At 40.6% G+C, this 21,041-nt stretch overlaps 1 protein-coding gene across 2 annotated transcripts in view; it reads left to right on the top strand.

Moving 5' to 3' along the window:
• The window catches only part of LOC139630712 (integrin alpha-5-like), a 48,484-nt gene that overhangs the window by 6,486 nt on the left and 20,957 nt on the right, over window positions 1–21,041 (top strand). For both annotated transcript variants that reach the window (XM_071494382.1, XM_071494381.1), the window contains exons 2-18: window positions 2,653–2,777; window positions 4,703–4,803; window positions 6,389–6,512; window positions 7,313–7,374; window positions 7,568–7,613; window positions 7,805–7,930; window positions 9,382–9,426; window positions 9,738–9,781; window positions 9,946–10,002; window positions 13,286–13,338; window positions 14,581–14,789; window positions 15,734–15,925; window positions 16,018–16,063; window positions 16,151–16,264; window positions 18,142–18,197; window positions 18,777–18,934; window positions 20,588–20,725. In XM_071494382.1, the coding sequence (XP_071350483.1) occupies window positions 2,653–2,777; window positions 4,703–4,803; window positions 6,389–6,512; window positions 7,313–7,374; window positions 7,568–7,613; window positions 7,805–7,930; window positions 9,382–9,426; window positions 9,738–9,781; window positions 9,946–10,002; window positions 13,286–13,338; window positions 14,581–14,789; window positions 15,734–15,925; window positions 16,018–16,063; window positions 16,151–16,264; window positions 18,142–18,197; window positions 18,777–18,934; window positions 20,588–20,725 (1,696 nt within the window). The remainder of the gene's footprint in view (window positions 1–2,652; window positions 2,778–4,702; window positions 4,804–6,388; window positions 6,513–7,312; window positions 7,375–7,567; window positions 7,614–7,804; window positions 7,931–9,381; window positions 9,427–9,737; window positions 9,782–9,945; window positions 10,003–13,285; window positions 13,339–14,580; window positions 14,790–15,733; window positions 15,926–16,017; window positions 16,064–16,150; window positions 16,265–18,141; window positions 18,198–18,776; window positions 18,935–20,587; window positions 20,726–21,041) is intronic.

Here is a 21,041-nt window from a genome sequence, read left to right as displayed (position 1 = left end):
AGCGATGCATCATGTTGAACTTTGTGGAAGAGGACCAGCTACCTGTATAGATATGAAGGGCTCATTCTAATCTTATGAAAACACGATTCTGAGTTTCAGGTGATTTTACTCATGAAAACATAATTACAAATATTATATTTAACTTCTGACAATAGATTCTCTAATAACAATAGTTATTAGAGAAAGACCTACCATTAGGGTATGACTTGTTTTAGAATAATGTGGCCATATAAATGCATCCAGTGGAGCTCATAAATCCTTTCGTAAAAATTACAGCTTGCATCTTTGACATAGCCGTGCCTACAAGCCATTCCTCTGTTTGCAGATGATCATGTCGAATGTGAGTTAAAGGAAAGGAATCCTGATTTCAGGTCTCCACAGAAGCATCCATCATCTCACTGATACAATTATATTGTTAAGGAGGCTTTTGTTGGATGTTAGGTTTTCATTACAAGTGCCTTTAATTGACTCAAGGTATATATTACAACTCCCCATGTGCAGAGATCACAGGGGGTGGTGGGTGGTTAAAAGTCATGTACCTTTGAAAGAGAAAGCCATTGAAAGCCTGCACTCTGTTGGCTGAGGGGCCGTGGAGTGAGTGGTTTATAGGAAAGCTTATCCAGCCATGTAAATATTCCTCTTTTGCTCTCCAGACATTTTGGGGGATGGGGGGAGCACAGAGTCTGTCTGATCTCTGCTAATGTCATCAGTCACCAGTGTCTAAAGTTGTGCCATTCTCTGTGGGCCAGGCCTTTTTAGCAGGGCTGTCTGAAATCCTTGAAAGTGTAGCTGGTTTGTAACACACTCACATATATACACACACTTGCACGTGCATATTTGCATTATAATCAAACTTACATACAAATAAATGTAGTGATACTGTTTAGCTGTAGCATGTGTTTTTCTTTATCTCTCTCTGGTTCGCTCTCGCCATTCATCCATTTCCAGACTGTCCTTTAGTTAAAATCTGCAGAAATATCTGCAGAAAGTGAGAGACTTATGTAGTGTCTTGCTCACACATTTTCTTTTGAAACCATCGGAGAAATGCTTAAATCCAGCTTCCCAGCAGATAGGTAGCTATCTTAGCACAGCAGTTTTGATATGCACATTATTAAAGGTCCCATATTTTAGACTTGTCTGGGGTTTTTTTTTGAAGTGTTGATATCCATAAGAAGATACATTTGTGGCTTTAAGAACAAAAAACTATCTCAGTGAAGTTTTACATCTCCTCTCTCAGGTTGATCAGCCAATCAGAAGAGAGGCTTTGAGCCTCACTGTTATGAGTAATCAAAAATATATATAACAGATTTCTGCAGGGAAACCAAATCCTGCAAGGTTGGGTGGTGGGTCCAGGTGGGCGGGGCTTGGGGCGTGGCTGAGAACAGTAACTGCTTTGTTGTGACATCACAAAGTTCCAGAAGTCCTGACGGCTGATTTTAAGGCTCAGTTTCTGAATGCAGGCTGTGTGCATTTCTCTGTGGACTGAGGCTTTGATACTTTCACAGTATTAATATAGAACCTAGACCTAAACCTTTATCTACCTTTATACAAATGGGACCTTTAAAGACCTGGTGGATTTAGGAGGGAATTGAACACTCAGTGCAGCTTCAGGGCCACCTTTTCCATGAAATAGCCTCTCTTAGATGTAAGAACACTAAAATTACCACATACTATGTCTTGATGACCATGTTACCTAAACAAAGACTAAAAAAAATCACCAAACAAGGTTTTCAAGAGATGATTGTCATTCATTAAGCTACAAAGACTGACAGTAATTGCATTCTATCATGTCACCCCCATTCAGGTTTCATAGAGGCCCAGTGTGACGTGTAATCATTCAGCAACTGTTGCAGTAGTTTCCCTATAACAGATATGTAGCATGCTAACTTCAGAGCTGCACTCCCCCTCAGCTCTACTGAGTTTTTAGTGTCTTTCAGCGAATATTTTTGGTTTTACTGTTTTGGTGCATTGTCACAACTTTCACCAGCAAGGCTTCTGGCAGCAGCAGGCTGTTGTTTTCAGTGAACAAGCTAAAAAAAAATGACTGCACATTGCCTGCCCAGCACCAACGGACATACTTAGCAACTAGCTGGTGAACACAGTGGAACATTTACCAGCTAAAATGTCAGATATTTGACTCAGGAGTTGGTCCAGGAGACCAAACAAAGAGCCAAAGGAGGAGTGAAAAGTGCTAGCTTACAGTGTAAGGAGTAGAAACTTCACTTCACAAAGTAGTGAAAAGATTCTGCTTCTGCTGGAGTCATCACACAGTACATGACACTCAGACACTGACACCATTATGGCTTTAATAATGAAGAATAATTCTTTATTTGGCATCATGTAGAAACTACAGTGTTTTTGGCCTCTACAAAAGACTCTTCTGGCTACACTGGTTTTTAAATGAAGTCATAAGCAGGTGATAAGAGATTCAATGCTGACTTAGACTTCATGCTGAGGTAGCAGAGCTTATGCTTATCTTGATATGACATTAATCATAGATAGATGTTTAACCTTTGGAGAAGAAACAGTATTTATTTCACCAGCTGTATCTATGCCAAAACTTTTTTTGTAGTTTTTTAACAGATGTTTCTTGGCATAATCTTGGTTCTTCACCACAATATGTAAGATGTCTTTGTCTTTTCTCTCGTCTAGTATCAGTGTTTTGATTGGTGCTCCGAAAGCCAACACCAGCCAACCTGACATCAGTGAAGGAGGAGCTGTGTACTTGTGCCCCTGGAGCCAAACTAACTGCAGCATTATCAACTTTGACAAGCAAGGTAGGGTGTCTTGTTAAACCTGGATTGATGGTCTGCCTCTGTGTACCCACACTGATAAAAATGTGATCTGTGAAAAATCAAGCTCTGTCTTTAAAACCCAAGAGAGACAATTTTCCCGACATCATAATCACAGCAGCAGTTGGTAACTCACATTGTTCCAGGACATAAAAATGTCCCTTTCCCTAACGGGACTGTTAAACAGTGTGTAGTAAACTCTCAACTGTCTCTAACCAGCCATAAAAGTGGCTGAGAGAAGCTATAGGTAGCATCCTGAGTTAAGCACCACTGTGCTTGACCCTGAGGTCAGAAGTGCAGCTCCCTGCCATCTTACAGCTCCTAATCCAATGCCTCTCTGTGTTGATTGAAACCAGCCTTTGATGTCTCTCCTGTGTTTTAATGGTGGCTGAGGCTTTCCTCCACTCCGCCCCTCTGTGAGGTCTCCATTTTGGGGCATAGGCTGTGTTTGCAGTATTTTCACAGCGCTTTGATTTCCTGCTGGACTCAGGCCCAATGTTGTGAGCAGTCTTTAATTATGGCAGAGTCATTACGGGGACAAGGACCCCAGAGGGCCTGGGCAGCCCCAGGCAATGCCAGGAAAACAATCACTTACATCACAAATGCAGGAAGCGATAAGGACCGCCGTTTGAGGATCACAGGGTCGAACTTATCGTACGTGGTCGCAGGCTGATATCGGATGGTGGTTTACCCAGACTGACTGTGCAAACCCTGCCTACATAAATACACACCTACAAAATATTTACAAACACAAACTGCCTCTGAAACGTGATACATTGTAGAAAAAAGGGTGCAGAGCCACACTTATGTTCACATGCACAAATATGTCCACGCACACATGCTTTTACATTCAGTAGTCTTGCATTTCCCATTACAGGCCTCAGGATTCATGGTGTGTTTGAGGACACAGGCCAGACTCCATTAACCAAACAGGCGCACTGAGCTGCAGCCAGGACAGTTTAATGTCACCACTCTGCTGCAGACAGCAGGCACATTTATCAGAAAATATATACCACAGTTAAGCTTTCACAGTTACAGGCACATTTTAATATGATTGAAATTTTCTTTAGTGCTCAAACAAGGACTAAAGAGAGGCTTTCTCTTTCAGGCACACTGAAGGCATCAGGTTTTGTTGAATGACCTTTCAAGGATGCTGAATGGCAAAAATGTTTGGTGTTTACTTTTTTTCACAGAAGGTGTGATCCATGTGTGTTCCCACATGTAGAAGAAATTAGGACTGACAGCAAATCCCAGCATCACAAACTTTTATTTAGTACTTGAGTAAGGATGTGAACTGTTTTTCCAAATCAGAGACTAGTTTTTACAGTGTTCCATAAAAGCAGCCTGGCTGACTTAACCTGGCTCTAGAGGAGCAGTAATCGAAGTAGAAATATGACTGCCTTATTTTTCCAAATTAATTATTAACACTGTGTTGTTGAATGAAAAAATCATGGAGGTGTAATGTTGCTGAAGTTGCAAAAATACACACGCACACATGCACACACACACACACACACACACACCAGGGCCTCTTCTTAAAACAGATCCTGACAATGAAGTACAGCCGTTTGGGTTACAGTAACAACAAGGTCCAAGTCCCTTTGAGCTGTTTGATGTCTGCCATAGCATGGAGGATGGATTAAGACTGCAGACCCCGGGAACAAGGCCATAAAATATCCATGTAAAAAGCCAAGAACATGTGGGGAAGGCTCTCAAATGAAGCCCTGACAGCACTAAAATCAAACACTGATGACACGGGGATCTTTGACTTCGTTGATATAGCAACTCCTGACATCACTGAAGTTTCTTCCAAGACCAAGAGAAGAAAAAAATGTAGCAATTACATTTTATTAAAGTGCTGCTAACACATGTGGGTAAACATATTACATATTCTTTTTTTTTTCTTCCAGGTGATCGATATTTTTATTTTAATGATGTGAACACCCAGGTTGAGTTCAAGTCCCATCAGTGGTTTGGAGCTACTGTGCGTTCCCATGGCAACAGCATCCTGGTAAGAATGGTACCATGACTGTTGGTTCAGTTCAGATAATGTACCTACATTAGGATGGTTGATATCTACCATAGATATGTCTTATTGCACATTATACTAAAATAAGGGACTTTTATTGGTATCACACCAGCAGGAATTTTTTAATATGGCTCCATGTGGAGCAGCTTAATGTACTTAAGAGACATGGCAATCTGACAACTCTCTAACTAGTGGTTCTGGTACTAAAAACATTGTCACTGTCTAGAAGATTTTGAATAGTCTGTGTCAAGCCTTCTTTCTCTGGTAATTTTGTCTCAAATAGTGTCAGAGAGCGCTGAATCCTGGCAGTACTCCTGTAAAAGGATCTTGTCATTTGAATGAGCTAACTCATCATAATGCAAAAAACAGCAAATCCTTAAATGTCACAGGCAAAAAGTCAGCATCCTCACTGATTGATAATTCATGTAGAAGACATGGCAACAGGACCTGTGTCCCAATTCAGGGTCTACATCCTTCGGAAGACATGGTTTATGAAGATGTGGCATTTGTAGCCGCTATAGACGGCAGAGGCCGGACCTAAACGAGACAGTCTGTTCTATGGAGGACCTGTGCTTTGCGTCACCGGCTGTACCTGCCCTTGCCGTTACGTCACAAAGTGCGGCTACTGTTGCCTTTTTTTTTAACAAAAACTGGAGGTTTTATGGCGCTTGGATTTAACAGTTGCACTGTTAGCTGTTGACCTGAGCTGAAACACAATGCTTAAATTTAAATATGTAATCCTCAGGGTCTCTGCCAGTGTTGTTTGTTGCCATATTATTTTCATAACCAGCGTGCAATGAATCTTTGGATAGTTTGGTGGTCATAAAGGTTCCACCCAGTGGAGGACTGCATTTCTCAGCAGCAATGGAGGCAGTCTTTGAAATTGGACAACCAGTCTTCAAATGCAGCCTCCAATGGGTGCGGCCCCTGAATTGGCACTGGTCTGGTAATGCAGGGTAGGACTCAGTGGTGGTAGTACTGGAAGCTTTCCTCAGATACTAACAAGATTTGAGGGTTACCATTTATTGTAAGCATTTTCAAACAATATATGTCGCTTTAACAAGGATAAAATTTGACTAATGAATAGTAAACATTTGCTACTGGCTCTCTCATGGTGGATATGTCACAGGTAACAAACTGTAATCTCACAAAGTGTAGTTGGTTACTGTTACTCTGCCCCTTGGCCATGGAGGAAGGTTTCTAGTGAAGGCAGTAAGACTCTTATCCTTCTTATCCAGCCATGTTTCATTCATACCTTGCACCAGCTCTTGTAGTTTTTTGTTATGGCCAAAAATGGACTCCACCTTACAAACTGCAGAATCATACAGAACATTGTTTTTGCTGGTCTCCCCATTCCCAAGCAGTATAGCTCATGGATGGAAGAATGGTTCTCCATTAGATTGCTTCAGTATGTTGAGAATACTTGAAAACCTTGACAGATTTTCCATCTAGTTACACTTACACTATGATTGCAGCGTCAACGTTCAAGGAAGGAGTTTAGGGTCAGTTTAACACTTGTGAGGTAGAAAACACTTTTGTCACTGAGCTGTCTCTCCGTTCTTTCCAGGCTTGTGCTCCCAGGTATTACTGGAGGACTGAACACGACACACCCTTTGCAGATGTTACAGGAACCTGCTACCTCTCTGTAGACGGCCTCAAAACCTTTGTGGAGTATGCCCCTTGTCGAACAGGTGAGTCTCTGACCTCCAGGGGATTTAAAGCTGCATGAATGACACTCGAGGGGCAGAAATATACAGCCACCACCAAGTTGATAAGGCTAAGGTTAGATACCTTAATTCAACAGATGTGAGACAGCATGAGCAGCTCTTCAGTAGCTGCAGCAGAAGCAGCTGCTACCACAGACCTTCAACATATGGCTGCTGCAATATGCTCCAAAATTTGCTCCTGCTCATAACTCACAAAGACGTGAGTCAGATATTTTTTTACTTTCAGTGTCAAAGTAATCCAGTGATAGCTGTCTGTACATCAGTGAGAGCTGCTATTGCTAATTAATCATATATTTGATGGTTTTAAACAAATACAGGCTTAAAAACAACCATTGAACACATTTAGCCAAAGTCTTGCAGAGTCTTGTTTTTATTTGTTTACTGGCATTTTTATAGTTGGCCTAAAATGTGTTTGTGTTGAATATTCAGATAACCGCTAGTTGAACATCTTATGAAGGCTTCTATCTATAATTTAGGTCAGCTCTTTAAACTCACTAACAGAAGCAGAGAGTTAAAACTGTTGCCAGGTAATGTTAAAGCCATAAGCAGAGATGCTACAGAAAACAGATCATATAATCTTATTGGAAACTAAAGCAATGGTTTGTGCAGGTGATGATTTGTTTTATTTTTTGTGTTTTCTTCTTTTGTTCATCTGGAGTTCAGCTTTTAGACAATGAACAACTAAATGCTGCTTTCTTTGCCTCTTGGTTTTTGTGAAACATAAAATGTATTAGTTTGCCATGTTTTGGTTCTGTTCCCCGCAGAAAGACACGGACCTGCAGGACAGGGCTATTGTCAGGGGGGATTTAGTGCTGACTTCACTAAGGTAAGAGAAATATTTGTCAGAGCTTTTGCTTCTTTCTACACAATCACACAGTCACAGTTTCTCTGTTTCAGCTGATGTAAGCAGAGGAGATTACACTGTGTAGATCAGACTTGCAGAGTTTGTTTGAAGCTCATGATGAAACTGGTGACACACAGATTCCTCAGCTCTGGCTACTGTTGTGTGTGCGTTACAGGACGGGAGGGTTGTGCTTGGAGGACCAGGCAGCTTTTACTGGCAAGGTGAGCTCACAGGAATGTGGAGCAGCGTGGCTTCTCAGCAGATATCTTCCAATGGATTTTCCCTTTGAGGGATTCAGAAAATCAATCCATCATCTTTGTCAGTCAGTGAATTACAGTGGAACGAGTTCAGAAGTCACATGTCTTATTTTAACCTCTGACCTTTAACCCTTTCTTTCCCTTCCATCCTGCAGGTCAGCTGATCTCAGCCACCACAGAGGAGATTGTGAAGGCCTATTACCCCTCTTACTTTCTGCTGTCAGTTGCCGGGCAGATTCAGACCCAACAGGTGCAGGGAAGCTATGACGACAGTTACCTGGGTGAGAAAGCACCACGACACACTACTTATAGTGAACTACTTACACTACTGCACTCTTTCTCCTTGAAAACCTTTCACTGGATTTCATGAAATTTTCTATGGATGCATGGTCCCAAGAGGATTTGAATATTTTCAGCGATCAACTGAAGTTACCATGAGAGCCATGATGACCACATTTGTCAAGATCAAACCTGCAGATTTTTCATCAATTCTCTCATCACGTTCATACTCCCCAGAGGATGCATTCTTTCTATTTTGCATACTTCATTAACTGTGCTCCTGGTGTCTGACTTTATACACAGAAATCTGTTGAACTGTTCAAAGACTTTTTTTATTGCTGCCTCACCACCTTTTCTGGTCTCCGTCAACTACAATATCTTCTGTTTTAATTAGTGCGAGTTGCATGAGCTTTCAGGATAGTTTCTTTCCTTATGTTTTGTATAGCGTCCTATTGTGTTACGTCTGTGTTGTTTTGTTGTGTCATGGATTCCATCAGCTTCAGCAGCATGAACAAAATACTGAAGCTCAAATTTAGTCAGGCTTTCAAGATGTGATTTGTAACAACCCCATACAAAACTTCTTTGCATATATATATATGCAGCACCCACCACTAAAAACCTGTTCCTGCAGCTCTGACTGTGCATGGTGCACATCAAAACACCAGCATCCATTGTTTTTTATGCTAGCTGGCTTGGACATGCATCTGTATATGTCACTGTCCAATTCCAGTAGTTGTTTCAGATTTTTTCCCTTATTCGTGTCCTGGATTAGCACTTCCTGCGACTGTGTCAAATAATGAAATGCTACATGTCACCATGAATGAGTGTTACACTTAAAGCTTGTAGGTTTGTTCTAACCACAAATACTACAAAAAATAATACATATAATTATATTATAACTAGGACTGACAATTGATGAAAATTTAATTTAATCGTAATTAATTGCATGATTGTCCATAGTTAACTCGCGATTAATTGCAAATTGATCACACATTTTTAAAAATCTGTTCTAAATGTAAAATGTAAAATGAAAAATACTGTCCATAATATTCTCCAGAATAACCTCAAAGGTACTGCATGCAGGCTTTGAAGCTGAACTTGCTGTTCAAAAGACCCTTTTATCCATTTCTGCTGGAGAGGGTCTGTTTCTGCTGCCGTCCTCAACATTACTGCTGCGTCTTTCCCTGATTTCCCAAACTACAGGAGCAGGCCGAAGGTCCTAATCATGTCATAACAGAACGTGCGCGCATTAATCGTGCGTCAGAAAAAATTGTGGCGTTAAAAGGGATTTGTGTAAACTCATTATTATCGTGTTAACTTTGATGGCGACTTTGATGCTTCTGATAATTACTGTTGTAACCAAGTTCAAGCTCAAACAGGCTCAGGTAACTTGCAGTGTCAGTAATATTGTATCCACCATTTCCAAACTCTTTTCTCTCAATCTCTCCTGCAGGTTACTCTGTGGCTGGTGGTGAGTTCAGTGGGGACGATGAGGAAGGTGAGGGTCATATTTACAATGCTGAGAGCCAAAATGCATGGCTGAGTACAGAGTTTGTTGACTCCCCCCTCAAGTCTAATAGTTAACTGCTCAGTCTTGGCACATGTGATGTTGTTGTAACAGAAAGGGATTATTAAGTCTTTCAGGAAGCAAAGAAGTTTAGAATAAAATAAAATAAAGAAATCTGATAATTGTGGTTTTGGTAGTGGGCCACAAACTGTATCCAGCATTGCACTGTGTTCTTAGCTATCATTCTTGTTTTGAAATAACTCCTCCAAACCTTTTGCCTCTTTTTTTTTTTTTTTTTGCAGATTTCATCACAGGAGTTCCTAAAGGACTCATGCTGTATGGTTTAGTAAGGAGTCCCCACATTTTCATTTTACACCATTTTACAGTGCAAATAGTCTGCAAAACATACAATTAAAATAACATCCCTATAAATATACATGCAGTAAATGTATTTTGGCATTATGAACCACAATTTGTTATCAATAATGACTTCTGTCTGCCTCAAAATAGGTGTCCATATTAAACGGAAGGAATCTGAAGTCTGTGCTCAACCTGACAGGGGAGCAGGTACGTGCACATCTGGCTGGAGATTTTCTGTTCTTTAGCCTGGCCTCTATTTTCACATGTGGGTACACATTTAAAGTGGCGTGTGTTGAAGACAAAGGAATTTGCCCTGTGGAGAGCAGGCCTATACCAGGGTCAAAGGTCTAGCTTACTGTATGCACAGCTCATGGCCTCTGAAAGCTGTAAATCAAACCCAGAAACAGCAGACTCCGGGATAGTGGTTGTATTGTCACTGTATTGATTCAGCATGTGCTTTTAAAAGGGAAGTGCTCTGTCAGACACCGGCCAGGCTTAAAATATAACCCACAGATGATTTTTTTTCAAAGAAAATTTCACTAACTCTGCAGCCAATTTCATTTTTGGAACCTTTCTCAAGAGTAAACAAATTGGTCATCTGCTGTGTGTTTTAGAGTGTGAATGTTTCCCACTGACCACCAACTTCACTTCCTTTGGAAACAAAAAACAAGAGTGCAACAGATAAGATCCACAGTATACCATATCTGCCATATTTTACACTTCCCCAGAGCTTTATTTGAAGTGTTGATCTCCATAAGATGTATTTGTGGTTTTAATAACCAAAAACAATCTCAGTGTAGTTTTACATCTCTTCTCTCAGGCTTCTCTCTGAAGCTTTAGCAATAACAGGTCAATCAGCCAGTCAGAAGAGAGGGTCTGAGTTTCTTCTACAAGGTTGGATGGTGGGTCCAGGTGGGCGGGGCTCGGGGCACGACTGAGACTGTGACTGTGACTGTGACTGTTTTGTTGTGACATCACAAAGTTCCAGAAATCCTGAAGACTCGTTTTAAGGCTCAGTTTCTGAATACAGGCTGTGTGCATTTCTCTGTGGACTGAGGCTTTGATACTTTCACAGTAAAATCTCTCTCAATACAATATAGGACCTTTAAAGGATATAATATTGGGAGTATTTATTGATAGTCATTTGCCATTGTAACTGTTTTGCCTACCATACTGGCCGCAAAGAGATCCGTCTCTAAAGCCATTTCATTGTAAGTGAAAAATCCTTGTTTTGTGTAAACTCAGATTTCAACAGTCTGAGTTAGTCAACTCCCAAAGTTAAAGTGTTTGATATAAAATTCTCTCTTTTGGCTTTCACAGACAGTTTTTCATCAAAATGTGGCATAAATTTTAAAACCATTTCCAATAAATCATCAAAGAAAAGTGCAAAAGAATGTGTATCTATCCACAACTGTGATGTGCCATGTGACATTCAAGTCACATGCTTCATTTATTATTTAATGGCGTTTTCTTTTCATTGATATACCAACTTTTCCATCTCAAACTATTTTGGTGATATTTTGAGTAAAATTTTGGATACACAATTAGTATTTCTAACCCGAATTTCTGAAACATCATGTTAACGTTGGTTGAACTTTGGGATCCATTTTTACAGAAAATTGGTGTTTCTGTATGTGGACTATGGAGACCAAAAACTGAAAGTCTGGGTACGTGAGTGTTGTTTTAAGATAAACGTGAACAAATGTGCCCCCGTCCTTTAAATTTGGACATCACAGGGAAATTGACTGATTTAACAAGTCTTCACATTTCAGCATATAGGAGCATGTGACTGTGCACACAAAGGAAATCATGTGTCTGAGTGTGTGTGTGGCAGTGTGCGTTCAGTGTGGGAGGTCATCAGTGACTGTTCAGAGGTGTCAGTCTCAGGGTGGAGGGTGCTGAGTAAACTGTTAGGTCGTAGTGAGAGTGATCTGAGGTAAACTCTCTCAGCGCTCTGTGGGTGAAGGCTGGTCCCTCTGTGGGTGCTTGGACTGTGCTGTCAGCTGCAAAAACACACCAGAGGGTCTTTGTGCAGGAGGCCCTGTTGAAAACACTGTCATTTGTTATGCCAGTAAATGTCTGTTCAAGACACTGATATCTACAGTATTTTCTCTCCTCAGTTGCATTTCGTTATCTTATCAATCCTTGTTGTATCCAAATTGCATAGGCTACTTTATTCTATGGTTGGGTGTAGGGCTGAACGATATGCAAACAACAAATGATATTGTGCTTTTTTTAATATTGCAGATATCTCAATTGCGATATGAGCTACGATTTTAGTTGAAATAATCATTTTTGTGTTTCATTTTCACAGAAAAAAAAAATGATGATAATGTGATTTTTGCTGGAGCTTGTACCAAAGAATTGTGTTCCCTTACATCTGGAGAACATGATTTGCAGGCCGGGGCATCTCTGTCGCATCCCAACGCTTATGGTGATACCAATGTATAACAATGTTGTGACACGATTTACCTTTATCAAAAAATTGCAGCTCCTATGACTTAGATATTCCACTATATAATGTTTTATAGCCATAGGCTTATGAAGAGCTCAGAGTGGGTTGCTCTGCCATTGCCATCTTGGCAGCACCTGACCCCGCCTAACTAATGGACAAAGAAGTGGGGCGTGTGTGGAGCCGAGACTTTGCTGCCTGCTGGGATGTGGCAAGCATATGCTTGCTCACCTGTTGCTCAAAGTGGCACACCCACAATTACGCATAACTTTAAGCCGTAACTATAAAAATGTACCCCCTGTACAGTTGTCCTGAAGAGAGAAATTAGTGAGAGAGACCAAAATCATTTTTCTAGCAGACTGCAAACATGTTTTTTTCTGCTGTAAAGTTGGACATTTTAACATGGGAGTCTATGGGGACTGACTCAGTTTTGGAACCAGTGGCTATTCAAGTGTTGATCATGTTTGAATGTGGATGAATGTGGCAAATAGTGCTCCTACAGGGTATTATGGTGGATTTGAACTTTGTCCTGGGCCTCAGTTTGATTAATGTTGATTTGAGCTGTGTTGCATGTGCGGTACAGGAAGACAACGCCAGTATTCAGTTTTTGTTTTCCACAAGGGTCTCCAGACTCACTTCTGTGTAGCTACATTGCAAATCACTTTGAAAAGTGAGAGTCACCAGAAGTTGTAACCTGACCCTAATTTATCATAGGTATGAAATTAAACCGGAAAAACCCAAGCCCCATGAGCATTTTCTCCAAGTGATTTTTAAAGGAGTTTGAATCCCCGATCCCTGGACCCCCTACCTCTCCTGGAGTTTACAGAAGCTCTGACACTGAGCTCCATGAAAAGGGAGAAGAGGAGACCCCAGGGGATTGTGGGATTGAGAGATTGAGGAGGAAAGTTTGTGAGGGCGGTGGTGGAAGGTACAAAAGGGAAAAAAGGACATGGAGAAAGAAAATGAAAGAAAAATGAAGCATCTATACACCATGGTGTGATTACAGGCTAACTGGGTCTTGTTTGTAATACTTTCCAGATGGGGTCCTACTTTGGCTACGCAGTGGCAGCCACCGACATCAACAACGACGGGTGAGTGAATGGAGTGATGGTGACACAGATGCTGGCAAAAAAGTAGGGGAAAGGAGCTCACATGGGTGAAGAAATATAGAGACTAAAAGTGAAGTGTGAGGTCACTGAAACAGAGGTCAACAGCAGGACTTTCTGGGAGATTCCCACAGTTTGTCACTCATCCTGTCACTCTGTAATGTGTCATGAAAATCTCAGTTTAACTTCTGTTAAAATATTTTGTACTCTCACTCTGTGTGTAGCTTCTCTCTGCCCGTTTCACTTCTCCATCCCTGGTAGAATCACACCGTGAGAACTTTTTTTGTTTTTAAAGTTTCATTGTAGCTCAGGGATACAGGATTAGAATTTGGATTTTGTTTTTCTTTCACTGTGTCTTTAAACAGTTTATTTGTGAGTTTTCTCTGCTGCAGAATGTGGTTTCTTGCCGGAAGCGTTTGGTGGTGATTTTGCGAGACAAGAGCTTTAGCCATCATTGTCTATATAATACAAGGGGTAATAGTACACCCTCTCCATCTTCAGGGCAATTTGGAGGCTACAGTGAGTTGCTATTGGAAACTGAGGAGATGGGGCAAGCTGGTTAGCATGTTAACTTCACTAGGAGAGAAGATGTGATAGAGACAAGAATTAACATTTGTGTTGCTTTCCACCTCTGGAGACAGCTCTTGGTGGGTAAAGGAATGAACTTTGATGCTCCTTTAATGGGGAGAACTAAAAGGGGAAAACTGTTAAAAGACCTATTTCCTTTTGCTACATAGCTAATGTTAGCATTGACAGCTGAATATCTACCAGTCCAGAAGAAACATCGTGAATTCAGCATCAAACTTCATGCCTTTACTCACTGAGAGCTGTCTCCAGTGGTGGAAAGCAACACCAATGTTAACTCTTGTTTTGCTTCTATTTCACTTCTTTTCTTCTGCTGAAGTTAGCATGCTAACCAGCTAGCCTCAGTCTGGTTGGACTGTCTTGACACTTCTGATACAGAGTCACTGAAGCGGTAGTGCTGCTCAGCATTTTAACCTCCTGTAGTGTAAATGCTATCTGCAGCTCTCGTGAAGACTATAAACAGCTCCTAATGCTAATGTTGGCTATGTAGCAATAGCAAAACTTAGAAATAGGTCCTTTAAGGGGTTAATTCAGAGAAAATTGTCAAATAAGATGCTTAGGCCCTGAAATCCAGTTTAGATATCTCTTCTCTTTCCATCTCTATTCACATTATCTCAATCTTGCCTTTGTTTACCTCCCTAGGCTGGATGACCTGGTGGTGGGAGCTCCAATGTTCATGCGTCGAGGGTCCAATGGGCGTCTGGAGGAGCTGGGAAAGGTATATGTGTACCTCCAGAGGGGCCCTTTGCAGCTGGAGGAAAGCCAGTCCCACCTCCTCGGGCAGCAGGCCTTCAGCCGGTTTGGCACCTCACTGGCTCCACTGGGCGATCTCAACCAAGATGGATTCAATGGTACGTGTGTTACAAACAGCATGAGTTAATCGTTGGATAGCAACAGCTTAACCTGCACAGCATTTTTATTTTGTTTGCATATGATAATATTCATTTCACAGTTTCATGTTACACGCTGATGTAGCTCAGTGGAGTGTTGGCTCCGCAATGTCAACATTTATTAGTTTCATCCTCTCAAATTTAAGGATTTGTTGCTTTCAAACATGAAAGAAAACTGATTTGACTATTTTGGGGTTTTCTAGTGTTGGTTGGGCAAAAACACACATCATCTTGGGCCATGGGAAATTATAACTAGGTTAATCTTGAAATCTATGAAAATAAAGATCTGTAATTAACAGTTTACTCCTTAACAAATGTTAAGTTACTTGAAATGTTAGAAAATGGTGAAGAATGGCATCACAGTTTCTCAGAATACACAATGAAATCTGCAGATCGCTTGTTTTGTTTGACTTTTATCTTAAAACTGAAAAATATTCAGTTCAGACTGATATGAATCAGGAAAAAGCAAAGACTCACATTTTAAAAGCTAGAATTAGTAAATTTTCTGTTGATCATAGTGTTCACATAACTGATTTAATGCTCCAGCACTTATTTAAAACTAGCTACACTGCCTTTTCAAATATGAAAAACAATTTGGCAGCAACATCTTAGTTACTGGAAGAGTCACCATTTCATTCAATCATGATTCAGCCAAGTCTAAATCACTTTAAAACAAAGCAAATGAACAGAAAATAATAATCAGTAATTCCTTATCGGGCGCACAAGAAAACTTGACTCCTAGCCCAGTCCATTGCAATAACTGTTTATAGTTTTGCTGATTAGGAGTAAAAAAATAATGTGCTGCACCCACTGTGAGCTACTCTGAATTAAATATTTAACACAGGTTTTATATAGATTTTGAGAAAAGAGAGTAACAGTGTGTTGTTGTTCTGCTTTACAATCAGACATGGCCGTTAGCTGTCCCTATGGAGGAGAGGACCAGCAGGGATTGGTTCTCATTTATAATGGTCATGCTGGGGGACTGTTGGACACGCCCACTCAGACTCTCTCTGGCCAATGGGCTTCCAGCTCGTTCCCAGCCAGTTTTGGTTTTGCTCTGCGAGGCAACAGAGATCTGGATCAAAACGGCTACCCAGGTACTTCAGAAAACAGTCCACCACCAGACCGCTATCAGCACTCTTATCTTCCTGTGTGATGTCCTCATTGAATGCACTTTCCCTCCTTGCAGATCTGATTGTCGGTGCTTTTGGGGCGGATAAAGCAGTGCTATACAGGTATGTTAGCGCCCTCAGCAGCGTAATGACACACAAATATACCTTTGTACGTAATCTTATTCTTCCATGGTCTGTGTCATCAATCAGGGCTCGGCCAATAGTGAGCGCCAGCGCGTCTCTCACAGTGCAGCCGACCATGTTCAACCAGGAGGAGAAGACTTGTGGGCTGATCACTAGAAATGAAACCATTGCTGTGTCTTGGTAAAGTTCAGCTACACTTGTATATTAATAGGAAAATTATACACTGTCTGATCCAACATGTAGTATTTGTCACTGAAGTGGAAATATTGGTAATGGTTGACCAAAGGGAGTTTAACAGTAGTTAATGAGCTGAGCTGACAGAATAACAGAACATGGAAACTCTTGCAAATGTTATGTAACACACATCTTAGTTCAATTGCAGCTTTCTAAATTTTTCCTCATGAGAATGACTTCATGTTCCTACCAGTTTCCTGTCCAGGCTGCTCTGAGCTACACACTCAGTATTCTTAGATCCAGTGAATAATAAAAGGGAAAATACACCACACCTTCAATCTTAGTGAAGCTCTTTCCACAAGCTCAGTTTAACCATCGCATTAAATGTGGAACATTTTTAGACTACTGTGGCAGGCATTTGCTAAACTGGCTGGTGTTTTAGTATCTGCCCGGTAGGTTGATACAAGTAAGTCTTGTTTTTGTGTTTATTGGTGTTTTTGCTGCCTTGGAAACAAAAAATGAGAAGGAGGGAGTGGAGAAGAGGAAGTGGAAGAAAGGTGGAGTAGTTAAATGGAAAGATGAAAAGATGGAGAGAGTGGAGTGGAGTATTGAGCTTTAAAAGGTTGGAAAAGGGTTGTAACTTTCTTGAAATGAATCAGATATTGTTTGGCATCAGCGCGAGGCGTACCCTCGGTTCATGTGAGCATTCATACAATCACACGTGTATTTCTACTGATTTTCTGAAGAATTTCAGTCCCGATCTAATTTTGTTAACCCACGTTACCGTGGTAACAACAAATGTGGTTTAATTGAACAGCATAAGTTGCTTTTAAAGGTCCCATGTTGTATAAAGTGAGATTTCCATTTGGTTTTCTTGATTATAAAGCAGGTGTAGGTTCTATATTAATATTGTGAAAGTATCTAAGCCTCAGTCCACAGAGAAATGCACACAGCCTGTATTCAGAAACTGAGCCTTAAAACCAGCCGTCAGGACCAAGCCCCGCCCACCTGGACCCACCATCCAACCTTGCAGGATTTGGTATTTACCTGAAATCTGCTGTATTTTAGTGTATCAACAATCAGAAGAGAGAGACAGAGCCTCTCTTCTGATTGGCTCATGAACCTGTTGTTACTAGAGCTCCAGAGAGAAGTCTGAGAAAGGAGATGTAAAACTACATTGAGATTGTTTTTGGTTCTTAAAACCACAAATATATCTTTTTATGGAGATCAACACTTCAAATAAAAGGAAAAGTGTAAAATATGGGACTTTTAACAACTACTTTCTCAGAAATATGAGAAGCAACAGCTGTGAATGCTTACATTTGTTATTATTCAACAACCAAAAATCACCATTTAAAAAAAAAATTAAAAAAAGTACTAAATGCAGAGACAAACACTTTGTGTTTTCAGTGGCTTTTTGCTGTGTTTCACCGGTCGAGGTTTTTAAGCAGCAGTGGGATGTCCCCTTAGCATTTGCAGTAACTTGGTGCAGTTCTGACATGATGTAGAGACAGTGAATGGTAAACAGTGAGGCTGAACGAGTGGTAGCACTGGATTACATGAATGCATTGCTACCCCGTGGATCCCTCGTGCTTGAGTTGGCAATCTGAATCAAGAGCAGGAATTTCAGACTCTCTACCAATAAAAACTAAAATATAGAAAGATAATCTCCAAATGTAAATACAGACATTTATGCAGACATAAACAGTATCAAAAATAGGGTTTGATTTTATGAAAATCTTAAGAATTATAACTTTGAATAAAGCATAGAAGTACACCAGATCAGTGTCAACACATCTCTGTACGCTCAGCGTGCATGTTCAGTATGTTAAGTGTTTTTTTTTTTTTTTTTTTTACATATTTTGTCTGTGTTCAACCTCCAGCGTCAGCATCACTTTCTGCCTGCTGGTTAATGGGAAGCACCTCCCCTCTCATCTAGGTGAGGCAAACACACACACACACACACACACACACACACACACACACAGTCACTCAGACACACAGATGGTCCCTATTACCTTGCTTTCTTTGTGTAGCCACAAGTATGCTGGACCTCACTGTGGTCAATTTGGCAGTTAAGATCAAGATAAAAGAACAATCATGTAAATACAGGGTAACTTGGTGGGTCCTGCAGTTTAGAAAAGTGCGTGTGTGTTTATTTTAAGTGCGTGTGTTGTCATTGTCTGAGTTCTCTGCAGAACTCAGACAGAAATATCCTCTGTGTGTTTCTGTATACTGTATGCTGAACAAAGTAGTACATAAAGGCACTTTACCATAATAATGTGTAAATATGTGTGTGTGTGTGTGTGTGTGTGTGTGTGTGTGTGTGTGTGTGTGTGTGTGTACATATGTGGTGAAGCACATATACTGTGTAGTATATCTGTGCAAATATTTGTTTGTGTGCTGATGCATACATTTACATGCATTTTTGGTTGTAATTCAGGCATACGGATGTACAGAAGCCTCCTCACTTTTTTCTTACCTTTTGTGTGCGTCTTTATGTGTGTATATTCTCAAGGCTTTGTGGTGGAGGTTCAGCTGGACAGTATGAAGCAGCACCAGAAGGAAGCCATAAGGAGGACTCTGTTTCTGGACAGTCAGCAGCCCAGTCTGGTGAGGACCTTCAGCCTCGCCAACGGGGAGCGCTCCTGCCATGACACCAGGATCTATCTACGGGTCAGTCTCGCTAGCTGTGTTTATACCTCAATGTTTGCAGATTGAATTTAATTCTTTTTAAATTGTTACATATAAGAAAATGCACTCTCTGTATATTTCTGTGAGGTAGGCAAGAATAAATAATTAAACAAGATGCTAGCAGCTCTGTCGACACAATTAGGCAGAGTAATGCTTTAAACTAAATTCTAACATCAGTATGCTAACATGCTCACAACGACAATCCTATTATGGTGATGTAAGGCAACTCTCGGGTGTAATCAAGTATATTGTTTAACATTGTCACTGTCTTAGTTTAGCATTAAGCACAAAGTACAGCTGAGGCTGATGGGAATGTCATTTTGCATCTATGTGATCATAAAACAGTAGTATTGGACAATTTTGACATGATGATGGAGAAAAATGAAAGTTAAGGGATCACAGTCATCATTAGAAATAATCCTGAGGGGAACACAATGTCTGAACCAAATTTAATGACAATGCGGTGTCACTATAAACCAAGAAATTCATTCTGTCAGGACCAGGAATGTCTGAAGTAAGTCTTGCTAGCTAGCAAACTCTGATGTAAACTGTTAGTGGTTTGAGAATAGTCACAAAATCAGCTTTGCAAATGTTTTATGAGGAAAAAAATGCACTTGACATGCTTGTTAGGGGTCACGGATAACACACCATGTGTTCTGTGAATGTAAACGTACCTGTGCTGTTTACATGAAAACTCACATGGGCACCTTTAAGGTTGGACTGTTTATGAGGCCAGCTTGTCCATTATACAGCTGTTTCCAGATGACTTCAAATGTTCATTGTTGAAAATGTGCACATGAGCATTCATGGCCAAAACTATGATAATAAGCCCTTATTAAACTGTTTGTGTCCCTTTAATTTCAGTCTTATTTCATGCTGTCATCTGAAGATGAAAATAAAGACAAATGATTTACAAACATAAGAGTAATGTGCACTAACTATTTCTCAGGCCAGTCGTCTCAGGCCGGTGCCTTTTACATCTTTCACCATTGTTCTGGCTCTTAATCCTGTGCCGGAGCCCCGCTGGTTTTCACTGGGGCCGCCTGATCAGAGACTGTTTTGCACCTGCACCACCAGGTGAAGGCAATTAACTCATTGCCTGGACAGAGGTTGAAGTCATTTCCTAATACACAGAGTTTGAAGTTTCTGTTTGAAGCGCTGTTTGTGGTGAAACCTCTACAGTACCAATCTTCTCGTCTCTCGGAGGCGACCTGATCAAAGTGAATGTCTGACACAAACACTTGGGTCATGTGTAGATGTTCACTTTAAGGGCATAATGAAAAGAGCGCTTTGCACTTTGACAGGTAAGAGATGGTTTGAATAGAAACTGCCAATCATCCACTCACCTGTGGGTCCACACTTACCTGTCCGTACACCATTTCTGCCTTGTACTTATTTAAAAGGGCGTCATAAATGACTAAATTATTAAATTACTTAAGCCAACAGTTGTTGTAACATCTGCTTTTGATTTCATATAGTGTGACATGTACATTGTGCATTTACTCAAAATATAAACTGAAAACTGAACCAAACAGCACATTAATAAACCAAATGAAGGTTTATCAATCCACAGAGACAATATGTGGATTTGTGTCATTAACACCAGTTACTCAGACAGTTGCATCTGTGTTGCAGGGTGAAGAGGAGTTTCGGGATAAACTCTCTCCCATTTACATCAGTCTCAACTTCAGTCTGGATCCTCATGCCACAGTAGCCCAGCATGGCCTCAGACCAATCCTGAATTATCAGACAGAACAGCTTATAGAGCAGAAGGTAAGTGTTATCTAATGATACATTAACACAGCCACATGAAGGCCACACAGTTACATCACCCCCACCCCCCCCACCCTCACCCTGCTGTGATCAATCACAAACAAACAAGATATCTAATAAATAATCATCTTTGACTGATGTTCAATAGTGTGTTTTTAGGAGATTACTGACTGTAAGTGATCGCAAACATTAAATTAATTTCTTACTGGAACAACATGTGAAGGTGGTTACAGTGTTTTTTCAACCCTGAGCTTTGTCTGCAGGTTTTTATGTCAAGCTGCAGTTATAACCTCCACCAATCAGATGGTAGAGCAGT

This window comes from Trachinotus anak, unplaced genomic scaffold (assembly GCF_046630095.1).
Source record: "Trachinotus anak isolate AG129_WGS33_773 ecotype Australia unplaced genomic scaffold, CSIRO_AGI_Tana_v1 ptg000013l, whole genome shotgun sequence".
Lineage (NCBI taxonomy): Eukaryota > Metazoa > Chordata > Actinopteri > Carangiformes > Carangidae > Trachinotus > Trachinotus anak.
This window is presented reverse-complemented; position numbering and strand designations above follow the sequence as displayed.